The following is a 15957-nucleotide window of genomic DNA, read 5'->3' as shown; positions in this document are numbered from 1 at the left end:
TACTTGAAATACTGACTAGAACAGCTTTAGCAGATCTCATTACATTGGTGAAAGAAGTTATTCCTCTGTCTGCCAACCTAACCTGCCCTAAAGATAAGTGAGGGAAAAGAAATGTTGCCATGCCTCCATCTTTTCAGTAGAAGATCAGTATTTTAGTTTACACTTCTGATGGAAAGATCAACACATGAAATGTTCAAATATCAGTACAATCCCCAAAAGTCTGAGTTTTGCAGGTGTACTTTACTAATACATGTGTGGTAAGATAAAAACAAACTTAGTAAAAGAGCTGTATTACTGCATTGTATATGTGATGCAGACAACACCAGAAATACATGAAAAATTTCACATCCCATTCACAGCAATCACAGATTTTATCATTTGGAAACATTCACAAAATAAAACTTCCAAATTAAACTCTGAAGTTGCACTTGCTGGTTTTCTTCCTCTGTGAATTTGCCAATGTGTGCACCTGAATGCACAGCTTTGTTTTACTTTCAGACGCAGAAAAGAAACAAATTATAGAAGTTGCACATATACTTCTGAGGTGTTTAAGAAACTCTGGGAAACTACTGCCTAACTTCACCAAAATTTGACACCAGTAAATCATTGACCTTTTTTAAAGTTTTATTTCATAATTAAAGAGAAAAGGGAGGCAGCAGGAGGAAAAGAAGACTTAAAGTTTTCACTCTAGTATCTCTATTTATAACCACACCATAACTTAGTTTGTGTCCTGAATACACAATCATCCTCCAAAATGTCAGAGAGATTTAGGTGATCAATTATAAGATATTAAATGAAATACATATAAACTGAAGAATAAGCAAGAGCCAGATGTTGCTCCATTGTTTTAAGCATAGTAAGAATTATTACATACAAAAACTGCTTCATACCTTTGCAGTCAAGCTGAAAAACCCCTTTGGCTCAACCATTTTTTCTAACACATGGCATTTTATTCCAGCTGTGCTGTCATACTCATAAACCACTCCATATTCCAAATGAACATTGTCTACTGTGAGACTCACGTGGTCTTTCTTCCCATCAATTATTGCCATAGTGTTAAATTTGTCGATTACCTCTAGAATAAAGAAAAAAAACACAAATCAGTTGAGGAGGACTGGTGAATAAACAAACCAAAATGCACACAGGCAAGCATTCTAGGAGCAGGTATCTGATCATTCTATTTAGAAATGTTCATCAAAAAACCCAGCTACCAGCGGAATGATTTAAAAACCAGAGTATCAGTAGGTTTATAGATGCTAAAATATTAAGAGGCATGAACAGACAAGTCATAGCAGTCTCTCTTAATAGACAGCTACTGAAGAGAATAATTCAATTTCATCTATAATCCACAGTCATAAGAAAAGCAATAAAAAAGGGAGAACTGAGAACTTATAAGTGAACTAGAAGAAAATTAATGTCAAAAGTGTCAACATTTAGAAATTAAACCAGAATATCAGCATTTACACTGAGAATGTAAATACAGTTCACATTAACTGTCCTTAATTAGCATGATGCATATGAATGCAGTTTGATCTAAATGTTAATTGCCTGAAAATAATCTAAGGGATAGCTGATTTGTTATTTCTCATGCAGTAGTCACTAATGTATCTGATTTAGCCTTATATAATCATTAGTGGTGAAAATAAATCAGGTAATTCCTAAGATTATGTATGAAATTGATGAAAATTGAACAGATTTTCTCTAATGTGTCCACAGAAGCTTTTTCTGAAAAAGAGAAATATAATAATTTTCAGAGAACACATACATCTTTAGAATACATTAAAAAAAATCAAACCCCCACGCTAAGTGCACTTTATAGTCTGCAATTTTGTCTCTGAAAAGAAAACCACCACCCACATTTTCCTTGTTATACTACACGAATGTTCTCAGCAACAAAACCAAGACAACCAACTCATACCTTCCACTTTGCAGTCAAAGGCATCTCCTCCATCATCTCCAGAGGGCTTGGTGGTTGTTTTTTGAAGATCTTCCTGTGCACTTTCAATGCTGTTGTAAACCCACTGTATAGAATCTTGCTAAAAGCAAACCAAAAGAAAACAGCACCAATAAAAAAAGGCAGCTAGGGAAACCTTTGCAAATGCAATTGATAGCAACTTATTTGACTGCTCTCAAACATGAAAGAGTTGTTTTAATGCCCTGAATATTATTCAGCTTTATTGCCTTCTGAGCTCCAAGTTAAATACAGTATTTTGAAAATTATAGAGAATTTTGGCTTTATTTAAAACTATCTAAAACTAAAGCATTTGTCAACTTATTTTTTATTTCAGAATATATTGCCATGAGACATTATGAAATCTGTGACAGTATGGCATCCATCAGTTTACCATGTCTTTGCCAAAAATAATTTAAAACATTTCAAACCAAACTGCAGACCAAAAAGCAGTTGGGAAAAGAAATCATGAAAAAGCAAAGAGAAACATTTTTTGCCTTGTTAAATCCACTGAGTATCAACAAATCTGCTGGCAAATACTACTGAATACTAACCAAAGATATATAACCTAAGATATATAATCAAAGACATATCCAACTCATCTATTGCCCATGTGTCAGGAATAACACACACTACAGCTTTCATTACTTATTTTGCCTTTTCTAGCTGATCTTAACTTTTTTCCCAGACTAGCACTATCGCCAAAAAAGGAACGGAAGGTTGAGCGTGATACGTGACTGACACATGAGCACAGGAATGGTGACTTGGTCACATAACCTATGAAGAAGCCATTTGTGTGCCTTACATCTTGCTCCTGCCCCTCACTGATGCCCATCACATCTTGGTGGAAGGGTCTATCAAGTATGGCATCTCCAAACTACTCTTCTTTTCCCCTTACACTTCAAAAGAAGTTTGACAGTCAGCCGATCTCTTTTCCCAGACGACTTTCAACAAGACAAGAGGGCATGGTCTTAAGTTGTGCCAGGGGAAGTTTAGGTTAGATATTAGAAAGAATTTCTTTACGGAGAGGGTGATCAGGCATTGGAATGGGCTGCCCAAGGAAGTAGTGGATTCTCTGTCCCTGGAGATATTTAAAAAGAGACTGGATGTGGCACTCAGTGCCATGGGCTGGTAACTGCAGCAGTAGTGGATCAAGGGTTGGACTTGATGATCTCTGAGGTCCCTTCCAACCCAGCCAATTCTATGATTCTATGATTATAACTAATCTTGAGTTCATAAACGTTAAAAAGGAGTTTGTGGAAAAATTCAAAGTTACGCAAGGACAGCTAAAGTTTAAGCTGAATGTTGCAAATTTCACACAAAATGCAGCTTACATCCAGTTATGCTTTGCTAACAAAAAATATTCAGTATCTATCTTTATCTCATCAGCCATAGGTAACTAATTTTTTTTATGATTAACGAAGTACATTTCTTGCATTCATCCTTGCCTTTTCACTCAATAGTACTGAAATTTTTTAAATAAATAAGGTAAACTTTCAGAGCTCTGTTGATAGTTGGAAGACACCTGTGCACAAGCTGATTGACTGAAACATTTCTGAAATCCACATTTCTTTGCAGGTACTCCTAAAGGCCTGCTGCTCAGTTATGGAGTCTTACAGGTTTGCTTGGCAGCATTAAGACTGCCATGCCAATCTTTGATAGGGGTTGTAAATTATGTCAAAAGAAGGACTATCTATGTGAACTGGAAGTCCTTTCAAAAGTTAACACAAGCTATAATGTAATATGATTCGGAGCAATATTCTCCAAAAGCATTAGAGGCAATAATTAAGCACGGATCTGTCGCATCATAATTAGCATTACTGCAAAGAAATTGTAATTCTAAGAAATAAAATCTGATTCAGATTTTCCTTATCCAGACAAGACAGAAAAATATAAACATCATTCAAGAGAAGTTTCACAGTGCAAGAATCTAAAATGAAATTTCATGCATCAGTCAAGCAGGAAGACTCCCTCGCCCTGAGAAATGGAATAGACGTGAAAAAGAAAAAAGATCCCCTTTCCACTATGCAATTGTCAACCACTGGAGAGACTGCAATATTTCTATTAATTAAATGATAGGCTAGTGTACTGCACAAAATAGTAGAAATCCATACTAGTCTTCCAAATAATTAAATACTCAAATTTCTGAATAGGAAATGAAATTTTAGCTGTCTTGACAGCAGTGGGAATACTGTCATTTATTTCAGTCTAGACAGATCTCCCATATCATTTGATAGCACTGCATCTTAAGTGACATTTTTCTTGTCAGTCTGGGGGATTTTAGTTATTTGTGTTTTGCTGAATTATGATCAGCTACTTTTCACGATTTAAAAAAATACTCAGTATAGGAACAGTTATATACTCTGTATTACACAAGAGGTTTAAAAAAAAAAAAAGAATAATTTTGCATGTCAGCCAACACAACATCTCTTTGGATGTCACTAATCCCTACAGGAACTCCACAGTTATACACAGAGAGGACACACCTGCTACAGAGAATTCAATTTGTCTTTTACTCAGTTTTGCTACTAGTACACAAAGCACCTTCTCTTTACTAGGCTGCATCTGCTTTTAAAGAATAGGTGAGCTTGCTCTTGATATGCTATCTAACAACTTTAATTCTGTCTTAAGAGTTTAAACTCAAACATCCAGCCAAACATTTTCACAGAGACTTTATTTGCATGACACAGTTCCAACTCTTACTTACAATTCTCATCTCATCTCTATGCAGTAGCTGTGAGAGAAGGATTTCACTTCTGATTTTAATTGGATTCTATTTCTCAAATAACATGCAGTGGAAGAGTTTGTGAAGTTAATTAATATTGGTTCATAGTTTATGAAAAATATGTAAAATTAGATTACAAAATCCAGCTGTTTTTTGCCTGCTTCCTTGAAATTGTGTCCTGGAAGTCTGAGATATTCTCCTAGATGAATGTGAAAAAGCTTATGAAAATTGCATGCTTATAGTAAAAAAAAGGAAAATATCAAGTCCTTGAATGTATGTTTTTTCCTGAGATTGGAATGCAATGGGAATGCAGAGACTTTTATAGATGGAATATGTGCACTTTGTTCTCTCTGTGCTGAAGGGTACAGAATCCTGGAAGGAGATCAGCTTTTTGCATTATACTCTCCCACTGTTCAGCAGGCAGTGAGCTGTGTAAATCCTTCTCCATGGTGAGAATATACCTCATAATGCTTTCTGCATAGAAATGCAAAAAAATCCTTGGCAAAATCTTTTAAAATACTATATGAAAAAAAATAGCAATAAACCTACTTTTATTTAATTGTAGAAATTAAATGGAACATCAGCAACATATTGAACAATCTTCAGCTTTAACAATTCAGCTGCCTTCCCCTCACTTTTGATCACCTCACTTTTCCCCTCATGCCACCCAAACACAACAGATGTGTGGACAGAGATACAAACCACACTGTTTACTTTGATCAAAAGATAACATCTAGAAGAAAATCTTCAAGGCTACCAAATGAGAGGTACCTGCATTGGCCGCCTGTACTTCCTGCACGCCGTGACATGAGCAATAACACTTGCATGAGTCTCTTTGCTGACATTAATTCCATTCACTTTGATTATGCATTGGCCAGGGTGGAGACCTGCAGCAGCTGCTACTGTTCCTATTAAAAAAAAAAAAACAAACAAAACAAACATATAGTTAACAGATTTCTTTTCCTGAACATCTTCTTTCAATCTTATAGTCCAAAAGGCCCATCTTTTAAATCAGAATATTACTTTCCGTGATCTCTGGGTGCTTCTGCAGTCAGTTGGACTACAAGAAAATGGGAGTTCTTTAGCAGATGATTCCATAAGAACATACAAAACTGCTTTCTAAAGGATAGTCTTTCATTAGTAGTATGAAAAAATGTGGAAAGTTTCATAGAATCGAGGAATCTGCTGAGTTGGAAGGGACCCATCAGGACCATCAAGGCCAACTCCTGTCCCTGTGTCAGGCACCCCAAGAACCCATCAGCCAAATTGACTTCAAGAAATAGATTTTAATAGGATAAAAAGGCTCTAGACCACTTAAGCCACTTTCACAGTTGGACATGATGATCTTAAAATGAGTTTTCCAATCAAAACTAATCTATGATTCTATTCTGAATTATTTTACATGCCCCAAGTCTGAGCTTCTTGACTACTTCAGGTGCCTATGTTTTAAATATAAAATAGAAACGTTCTGAAAATTCATAGAGAATGAGCATGCTACAGTCTAACAAGAAACTTTAAGTGAAATATCCAAATGCAAAGACATTTCCAAGGACCTTGTTCTTATTTTAATCTTTTTACCAAATCATTTATAACAGAGTGCCTAAATATAATAAAGTATGAAATCTCAAGTTCATTTTTTTGGCATGGAGAAAAACAAACCAAAGCAAACCTTTCTTTTTGAGCAACATAAAATACATGCTTCAGCAATTTAATTTCACAATGGCATAACTACCTTGGGAAAATCTTCTATCCACCAAACAGGTACTACAAAAATAGCAGCTGTCTCCAGGTCTTTTCAGTGAGACTCAAGCCCACTCCTGCAAGACAACCTGCTGGAACATGACTTTAGTTCCAGCTACCTAAATGTCCTACCTAGCCTCCTTATGTCTCTCTTGATAGTGCTCCAAAGGTACCAGAGAAGTTCAAAGCTATTGCCTGGAGATTGCAAGGCTGAGATGCAGAAGCAAGTTGCTATGAAAGAAAAGGCTTAAACTCAATTTGCAGGGCTGACAAATAGAAAAGCTATGTCATGACTTGTCAGGTGATCATATATGACAAAGAAACAACCTAAAGGATATACCTGGATTTCCCTCATTTTAGGTACCATCAGGTTAGATGATAGCTACATTTTAAATCTAGTATCAAAGCAACCCTTTGGAAAACTTTGGAATAGTGAAATACACTATTACCAGCTACTGCAATCCCCCTCAAAAGAGATTTTAAAATAAACATTTAAATATGCCTTAAGTATCTCAAAAAAAGCCCAAAAACAAACTAACAAAACAAACAAAAAAAAAACCCTCATCAAAAAACCCAAGGTCCCAACTCAGCAAAGTATTTAAGCATATGCTTGTTTAAAATCTTTTAGGTTTAGCAAACCACACAAGCAAGCACTTTAATGCTGTTGAAGCTAATTGGAATAAAGTATGTGCTTAATGAACAGGAATAGGCAGTTGAATTGAGATCCAGGTGCAAAAATAATTATTCCATCAGTTCAACAGTCTGCAGTTTATTACACTTTCTCATGAAAATCTAACTTCTGGCACCACAGCCTAAAAAAAAAACAAAAGGCACTGAGCTCTGTTCAAATCTGGATGTTTTGCCAATCAGTTCACTTGGAATTCCCCAGTTACAAAGCAATGAGGGGAAAAAGACACAACTGCACCATAATAGCTGAAAATCCAATGTTAGTTGCCTCTGCCATTAACAACACGCAACAGCAACAAAGAATGCTTCCATTTCTTTTATAGCCAGTGCACCAGTCATGAACACACTGAGTTTGGCACGGCATGCATTTGCCAGTCACATCACAAAATGGACAAAAGAATGGACAAAAGAGGAAACACCTGCAAGTACAAACACAGACTAGGTCACTATAATTCTTGCAAAGACTTGTGGTAAGTGCATTTTCTGTAAAATGTTTTCAGAACATCGCAGAACAGCACGGTCCCTAACAAATTAATTCTGAGGAAGTGAGTGGCTCCCAACACCAATTTACTGGAGAAGGTGATTTTGCATCCATCACTATTCATTAATCTGTAAACAGTGCACAGCCTTGACTTTCCTACCTTTGTATAAATGCATATGAAAAAAAGACACAAAATCTATTCAATGCTACAAAATAATCTTATTTGGTTTTACTTAAGTGTTTGTTAGTTTGGTGGAGGGCGGGAACAGAAGAATGGGACACTAAGCTGAATAATTGGGCCAAGTTCTGGTTTATTTCAGCTATTCCATTTAGATATCACATGCATATCTACCACTACTGCTGACAGCTCTTATGGCTTACCTCTCCCAACAGCATGGACAACTGATGGGCCAAAGCCTCGGATTTGGAAGCCAAGTCCATCTGCAGAGTCAGGAATCTTCACTGTCCTGATGCAAGCAAAGATTCAAGAAGAATGTAGCAAAAGGTAGCATTTTGTTATTCTAGGCTACATCTAGGTTACAAGGATGTAAGCACAATATTCATTAAATTTCAAGTTTCAGACAGCACAATTTGTATTCCAGATACTTTGCACAACTGACATCAGAAATTAGAGCAAGCTAAGATATTGGAACTAGAGGAAGGCAATGCTATCTTGCAGGGAAATTCAATATGCTGATTACAACCAAAGCATCACCATAGTTTTAAAATTCGTCCTAAAGAGACTGTGATTAGGGTAAATTGTTACAGTACAATAACACTGAAAGCCCTATTTAAGGTAGACAGTCTCTCGGCCAAGAGGTTGGAGCCTGGGGAGCACAGCCTTGTCCAGTGACCTGCAGAAAACTGTGAAGGCTAATACATATTGCAATTTTTAATATCCAAGAGTCTCCTTGGTGAGTTTTATTGAAAAAATACTTTGTTGCAGTTTTTCTGAGCAGCTATTCAAAGTACTGAGTTTTGTAAAGCAAGAATTTCCTACTACTGTGTTTGTGAACACAAACTTGCAGGTACATTGTGCTGCATGCTGCTGTTTGGTATAAAGGGCAACAGTAATAAACCTAGTGATAAACATGACCTACAAAAACACAGTTGTTAGAATCAAAACTCACATCTACTCCTTAAAATGAAGCCCTGAGCTCGCCCCAAGTGAGCGACCATATCCACATGATACCAGCTCAGCTTCCAGAAAAAGCAACACAGCTGCATTAGCCCTTATCAGCCCTAGTTAGGTCATGCATAACACTGCACTGATTTAACTTCACAGCCTTTACTTTCACAGCCAGCTCTGTTATTATTCAGGGGATCTTTGCCCTGAGCTCAGCTGGCCGGTATAAACGCAGACAAATTCAAATTGATGCCAAAAAGTGATTTTTAAATACATTCGGACTGTAATAAAGTTGATTTACAGGTACTTTCGACTAACACCATTGCATCATTTCTTGTACTTTCATTTTTTCTCATATCTATTGCTTAGCATTTGGAGACAATAGCAGCAGAGGTGAGATCCAAGACCCACTGGAAGTACATAATTTCTTTAAACTATTAGAACATTCTTGAGATTAATAAGTTTTCATTTGAAACATTATCAGAAGTATAGCATAATTTACTATACTTAGATATCAACAAGGTTGATACATTCTACAAGATGTAATTCTGTGAATAGCTTATAAAGATGCTAAAGTACTGTGAAAGAGCATTACTGGTAGTTTAGGCTAAGAATTTAGGAGAAAACTCTTCTGCCAGCACTGCTGTGCCAGCAACAGCTTCTGACAAAAAGCAGGTAGCACTGAGAAACAATTTCTTCATCTCCTCTTTGCTAAATCACCTCTGTCCACCTTGAAATTCATGCAGACTTTCACTGGCAAGTTGTGTCACAAATTAAACCAAAACCCTCATTAAAAGAAAGGCAAAGATACACCTTTTATGCTTACTACAACACTATAATCTACTGGTTTGGGGGATTTTTTTTTGTTTGCTTGTCTGGGGTTGGGGTTTTTTGGCATATCAATCCAGATGATCATCTTAATGTCATATTTCTTTCTTTGCTCTTTTTCCTTTTCTGGGTGTCACTGTACTTCTCCAGACATCTTTGTTTATTGACAGGAGAAATACATCTCCATTCCACTGCAGAACAGGGGCCATTTCCAAGGCACTCTGCATGTGCTGTCTGGTAATGAAGGATGGTTCCTCCTTATCCTGCAAAATCTGATCAAAATGATTCCTGACCAATGAGCATCTTAATCTTCCCTTCTTTGCTAACTGCTAACAACTGCATTAGCTTCAATAGTAGATCTATGCTCACTTATATCTATACTTAACCCAGCATTAAGCCTCACTTTGTGTTTCTTTTACACAACAGAAACTTCACCCAGGTAGGCATGGTCAAAACTGTGTGCAGCAATGCATTTGTTACAGAAAGATGGGGAGCTCTTTACTTGCTCCTGCTGTTTAGACAACCAGCACACATGCTGAAGGAGTCCATTAAATTACAGAGTCCAACTTCTGCCAAACCAGCAACTAATCCCCAGACAGAGGAAATTGTTTATTAAACACAGTGAGAGATAAGTGATCAAAACTGTATTTATAATCAAGGCAACTTCATTTACACTTGCTGTTCCTGAATATATTTTAAGTAGCAGAGCTGATGAGCTAAAGCACTGGTGTTTTGCTTTTGCTGATTGACAAATGTAATAAAACAAAATCAAAGCAGATCCAATTGCTTGACTTTACACAAAGTCAGATTAAATACAGCATCTGCAATAACTTTACAGAAAAGCTGCCCGAAGTTCCACTGGTCTTTTTAAATTCACTTCAGTGGTAGTTTGTAAAAATTCCCTCAAAGGAATGACAACTTACTCCCGTGGTTTAGTGCTCACAAGTACCCGGAGGGGCTTTCTGCTGTTTAAACAAGCTTTTAGGAAGCAATCCACTTCACTGAAGGGTCGCAGAAAAACCAGGTCACCGTTAATGGCAAAGATTTTTTTCCCAACTTCCAAGCCTGACATCTAGAAAACAATAACAGTTGTTTGTTATGGTTGCCTTTTATAATCACTAGTGCTATGTTTTCTTCTGCTGGCATGCATGTAAAAAGGACACACACAATTCCTTTACATTCTTTATGCCTCCTTCACATACCACGCACAAAAGACTCACACTCCAGTGCTTCTAGAACTGCTTAAAGTGACGTAGAAGCATTAGAAGGGTACAGTAAAACTCATTCTGAAGAAACCTAAATACAAGACCTAGTCTCGATCACCATTTTATGACAGTATTATAAGAACAGTTAATATTTGTAATAAAACAAAAACTTGCATTGAGCCTGCTGGGTTTTTTATGACATTACTTAGTTTGTCCATCCATTGTTCCCCAAAGGAACTAAATCTTCCTTCCATGAGGGAAGTCTTGATAAATATTTCAGGAAATGAGTATTTATTAAGTTCCAAAACAAAATAATATCCTTAAGCATCTCATGGTCTTTGAGCCAAAGATATGGCAAACCAAATTGCATACAGTTTTTAAACTTTTGTGTTTTTAAACATAAAGGAACTGTAAGCTGTGGATAGGGGAAGTACACAGAGCAGCTCAGGGTCCAGTCAAAGCTTTAGTGCCCTCTAAGATCATGGCAGAACCTGACTGCTTGAAATCACCCTGGATACAGTTCTGTGGGTGCACTGTATTATTGATTCACTGTATCTATTCTTTAATTTTTATTCTACCCTGAGACTTAGAAAGGACTGAAACTTAGGTCTAAGTTTTTTCTCTCATGGAAGAAATTAATTATTTATATTTAAGTGTATACAGACTCCCAAGCAGGTCAGCAGAATATTAATTTACCAAAAGACCATCTAACTAACAAACCAAGACTGTAATTTATTCATTAAAATTCTCAAACTCTAGACTTTATCCAAGGCTTGATATGTCCTTTATTATGAAATACATCAAGGGCAACTCACAACAAGTGCAATTCATAATTAATGTAATCACATTATAAAATGTACTAAAAAACTTGTAACTTTTATATCACTGATCTATACAACAATTTACCTGAGCAGAAAACGGGTCTGAAAACCTGAGCTGATACGGGTCAGTGCAATATTTTAAACAAACAAAAACCACAAAGGAGGAAAAAAAAATTAATGACATTAGAAAATTGTCATTGTTGCCTTCTACTACTACAGATTTTCCTAACTGTTGTACAAAGCATACATCTGTGATCAAATGAATAAAACTGGGAAGATGATTTTTAATCCTCAATACCTCAGCGTTTGATCCTTTCTCCACCACTTTAATAATTGGCACCTTATTTTTATCTTCTAAACCAAAACCATATGTGCCTTCATTAGATTTAATCTGAAAAATAAAATTGTTCAAAATATTCTTCAGAAAATTATTAATAAGACATAAATATTCCCTTTAAATAACAAAACATGGTGCTAATTTATTGTTGCTACAAGAAATCTTTTACTCAAAGCATAAAATCATTGAGTTTCACTCACCAGTAATGACTTGGCTATGACATTTTCCACCACTTTCAGATCATGTTTCATGAGTCTGTGCTTCATATTTGACCCTTCCATTTCTTCATCCGCATAGAAACGGAACAGCAGTGGTTCATCTTTAAATTCACTTTTCTCTAATACTGTACGATACAATCCCACAAATATTAATCCTTTTTTTTTCTGAACTTTTGAGTATCATGTGTTTCATGAACCATAAAATATTAAACACGCATAGACATATTAAATATTAGTAAAACTATTTTTGTGTGTGAGTATTGATTTTTAATATAAATAACAGTTTTTATTTGGGGCCATTACAGATACATATCACTAAGTACATTTTCCACTACAGCATCTGGATTATACCAAGTCAACAAAGACACAGTAGCCTGAAATGGTTTTAGTGAAAATGTCAAGCCCAAAGGTTTTTTTCCTAAGAAGGATTTAAAAAAATTATTTTGAAAAGTCCTGCTGGATAGCTGCTTGAGATGAGATGTCCACCACCAGATTCTGGCACTCTCCAGGAGCTGAAGCATGCCAGACTTAGTATTAGAAATTGGTTTGGTGGGGATGTGGAAGCAACTACAACAGCAGATGGATGCAGTTTGCATGTTTAAAAGTCAAAGGAAAAAGAATAAACAGCACCAGAGAGGAAGTTAGTTCTCCCTCTTTCTCTAAACAAGCTGATGAGAAAATAATTTTTTCCTCTTTTCACTTCTGAAAATGACCTATTGCTTCAATCCTTTCACTGAAATCTTGACTCTGATGGCTTTAAATGTGACCTTGTTGACCTCGCTTTTGGTTCTGCACATATCTCTGCTCTCATCTTGCTTCTTCTTTGTTCACTGATGTCCTTATGATTGTCTCATTTTTCTACAGTCCGTTTTCCCCTATTGCCACCATATCACCCTTTAAGTCATGTTCTTCCATACTATCTTCACTCCCCCCCAAAAAGGCCTCTTTCTTTACTATGTATTTCCTACATTTTTACTGTCTTGTCTGTGCAAACATGTATTACCTGATTAAGAAATTACTTTCAATGTAGGTAACAAAACTGCCCCTTTATATCCTTCAGAGGATGAATTCCTCAGTATGTGTTAGAAAAAGGTCTGAAAATCATTTTCAGCATATAAACCAGCTATTTTTCTGTCTTGAAGATTGTAATGTAGTTCTCTTTAGCAATAAAATGAAACAACTTCCTATCCCTTCTGTAATTTCTTTACCAGTCCCTGCATTCCCTTCAAATTATGTAGACAGCCTTAAACAAAAGAGAAGCATAGCTTATACAGAATGCATTTACTTACCATGGTGCATAAACCCATTATCACAAAGAGCTACACCAAATATCATGGCTTCCTCCCTTGTCCGGCAGTCCCCCTGTTAAACCATAACATTTTTTAAAAATACATTATTAGAGCAGCAAAATGGATTCTATGCACAACAGCATTACCTCACAGGGCTGGCAATGGTTGTACATTACATTTAACATCACTCACTTTAGATACATTTATAGCATATGTATAAAACAGTATATAATGTTTATCACAGAATTACAGAATAGTTTGGGTTGGAAGGCACCCTCAATGCAGTAACTCTTTATAGGTACAAATACCTATTTTAGCAAATTTGCTAAATAATTTTAAATAAATAATAATAATAATAATTTAAATAATTTAAATAATTTTAGCAAAATTGCATTCTTCATAAAAATTGAACCTATTAGAATCTAAAAGCTTCCAAATGTTTAACTTCCATTTTATAAAACTGGTGCATGTTGACTGAGTGAAGAGGATACCCTGTTCATGTCCCTAGTTTGCTTAAAACAGAACTGATGACAGCAAATTATTACTGATTTTTATCCATCTAGCAGTAATTCAGAGTTTTTCAGAGCCTATCTATTTCAAATCACAATGTTACACACTGAACCACAAAGCTAAGTCTCATTTAAACATTTAAAGTTCAATTGCAAATAAGGAAGATAAGCATAAAATGGACAAAAAGCATAGCTGCTGATGGCTGATTTATTTTACTAGTTTAAGAGGATTACATTTACACATGCTGGTCTAATAACCCTTACACAAAGTGTCTGCATGTTACTCTGCTTAGTACATCACCACCTTTCAAAATCTAATTTAAATGCAAAACATTCATAAATCCAAAGGTGTACACTTGCCTGTGCAATCAACCAGTCTATGAGCTTGTTAGCCATGACCACAGATTTGTAGGTTCTCAAATGATAATCTTTATCCCTGGGCAAAACAAAACTATTTTTAAAAAACACACAAAAACTCAAAAGACTCTAATAGAAAAAAACCCAAAAAATCTTGTATTTCACAAACAAGTGAATTCAAATATGAATGAAGTATTCAGAAATGGTTCAGAAGTTGCCTCTGGAGTAAAAAAGCAAATCAAACCTTTCAAGTGTAGATAGAACAAAGGAGGCTGACCAAATCCTACTTGGACAATAATGAGTATAAAAACAGCTACTTTGTTGTAGCTGGAACTCTCCAAATGAGGTAATGAAGTGCTAGCAATGGGGTAAATGTATTAATCTATATGGTAAGCATACAAGCATATCCATCAGGACCAGAAGGTTCTAAAACTCTGTGAAAAAAAGTAATTTTGAACAGAGGTAGCAGTCATTTAATGATTCAGTTATGCTCTTTGTCTTGATAGCCCTTAAGTCTTCCCTGATTGCTCCCAGGAGACGACTCTTGAAAGAAGGGGTTAGGTTCCTACATTCCAGCACAGTATATTCAGATTATATACTTCTTTCAGATGACTCTCTAGGGATTTGCCAATAGGACTCACCTAATTACTGGGGTAAACAGACTGTGAAGGCGACAGTACAGTCGTACACCCTGTTAAAGAGGGAGATGAGCTTAGTTAACCATGTGTTCACACCACAGAGAACATCAGAGAAACGGACACAGTAAGGAAGCCTGTATGTTCTAAATGCTCTGCATTTAGATAGTAAAAAAAAAAAAAAAGTCTGTTCTCATTTCTATATAATTCCATGTGCCAAAGCTGTATTTCCAGATAACAATATTGATGAATAAATTATGAAAAACAAAACATTTCCAATCCAATCTCAGCTTCACTAAGATGCAGAAAGGATTAAGGTAGCATCAACACAATTCTGAAGGCATAGTACTTTAAAAGAAAAGAACATAAAACTTAAACATAAAACAATGTTCCATGCATTAAAGTTTCCCCAATCTCTGGTTGCTATTCTACACATAAAGTGAATAATTAAATTTTAAAAAAAAACCACTGCATTTGATTATATGCATCAATACTTAACTGACAAATTAAAATTATGATTAACCAATACACTTTAAAAAACAATAGAAAAAGACTAAAAGATTGGAAATGTTTTCAATTAAAAAAAAAACAAACAAACATTTGGAGGAGTTTCAGAAACTACTATCAGAAAATGTTACTTTAAAAAAAGGAATCACACTAGTATTCCTTACAGACTTTAAAAAAACAATTATTTTATAACATGCAAGAAGAACCTTGTATAACAATTATACTAAAAGCTGCAACAAATTAAATTCCATCCTACTTTGCCATCCCAGGTTGTTCAGTATTGAAGATTTTTCTAGATATACCTTACATTAACAAATGCCTGCAGAAAAGTGAATTACATTATAATGCAATATCAGAATACTGACATTTCCTTCTGCCTGAAAATCATGAAATTTTTATTACGGAGTTTAAAGGCAACTTTGTTCAATCATTTTGTTATGCTCAGTAGTGTAGATGGATAGCATTACCTATCTGTGTTTAAACATCTACTTTACTACTGATGTACTACCTTCTCAAGGCACCAATAAAAGACACTCTGATT

General features: G+C 35.6%; 1 protein-coding gene across 1 annotated transcript in view; it reads right to left on the bottom strand.

The window, feature by feature from the left end:
• Positions 1-15957, bottom strand: part of PREX2 (phosphatidylinositol-3,4,5-trisphosphate dependent Rac exchange factor 2) — a 174680-nt gene that overhangs the window by 76167 nt on the left and 82556 nt on the right. Inside the window, exons 13-22 of the mRNA XM_030445602.1 lie at positions 14916-14965; positions 14278-14353; positions 13409-13481; positions 12102-12244; positions 11863-11955; positions 10462-10610; positions 7966-8051; positions 5448-5584; positions 1919-2036; positions 891-1075 (exon numbers count right to left, since the gene is read on the bottom strand). Of these exons, the coding sequence (XP_030301462.1) occupies positions 891-1075; positions 1919-2036; positions 5448-5584; positions 7966-8051; positions 10462-10610; positions 11863-11955; positions 12102-12244; positions 13409-13481; positions 14278-14353; positions 14916-14965 (1110 nt within the window). The remainder of the gene's footprint in view (positions 1-890; positions 1076-1918; positions 2037-5447; positions 5585-7965; positions 8052-10461; positions 10611-11862; positions 11956-12101; positions 12245-13408; positions 13482-14277; positions 14354-14915; positions 14966-15957) is intronic.

Source organism: Calypte anna, chromosome 2 (genome assembly GCF_003957555.1).
Source record: "Calypte anna isolate BGI_N300 chromosome 2, bCalAnn1_v1.p, whole genome shotgun sequence".
Taxonomy (NCBI): Eukaryota; Metazoa; Chordata; class Aves; order Apodiformes; family Trochilidae; genus Calypte; species Calypte anna.
The sequence above is the reverse complement of the archived record's forward strand: the minus strand, read 5'-3'. Positions and strand labels throughout refer to the sequence as shown.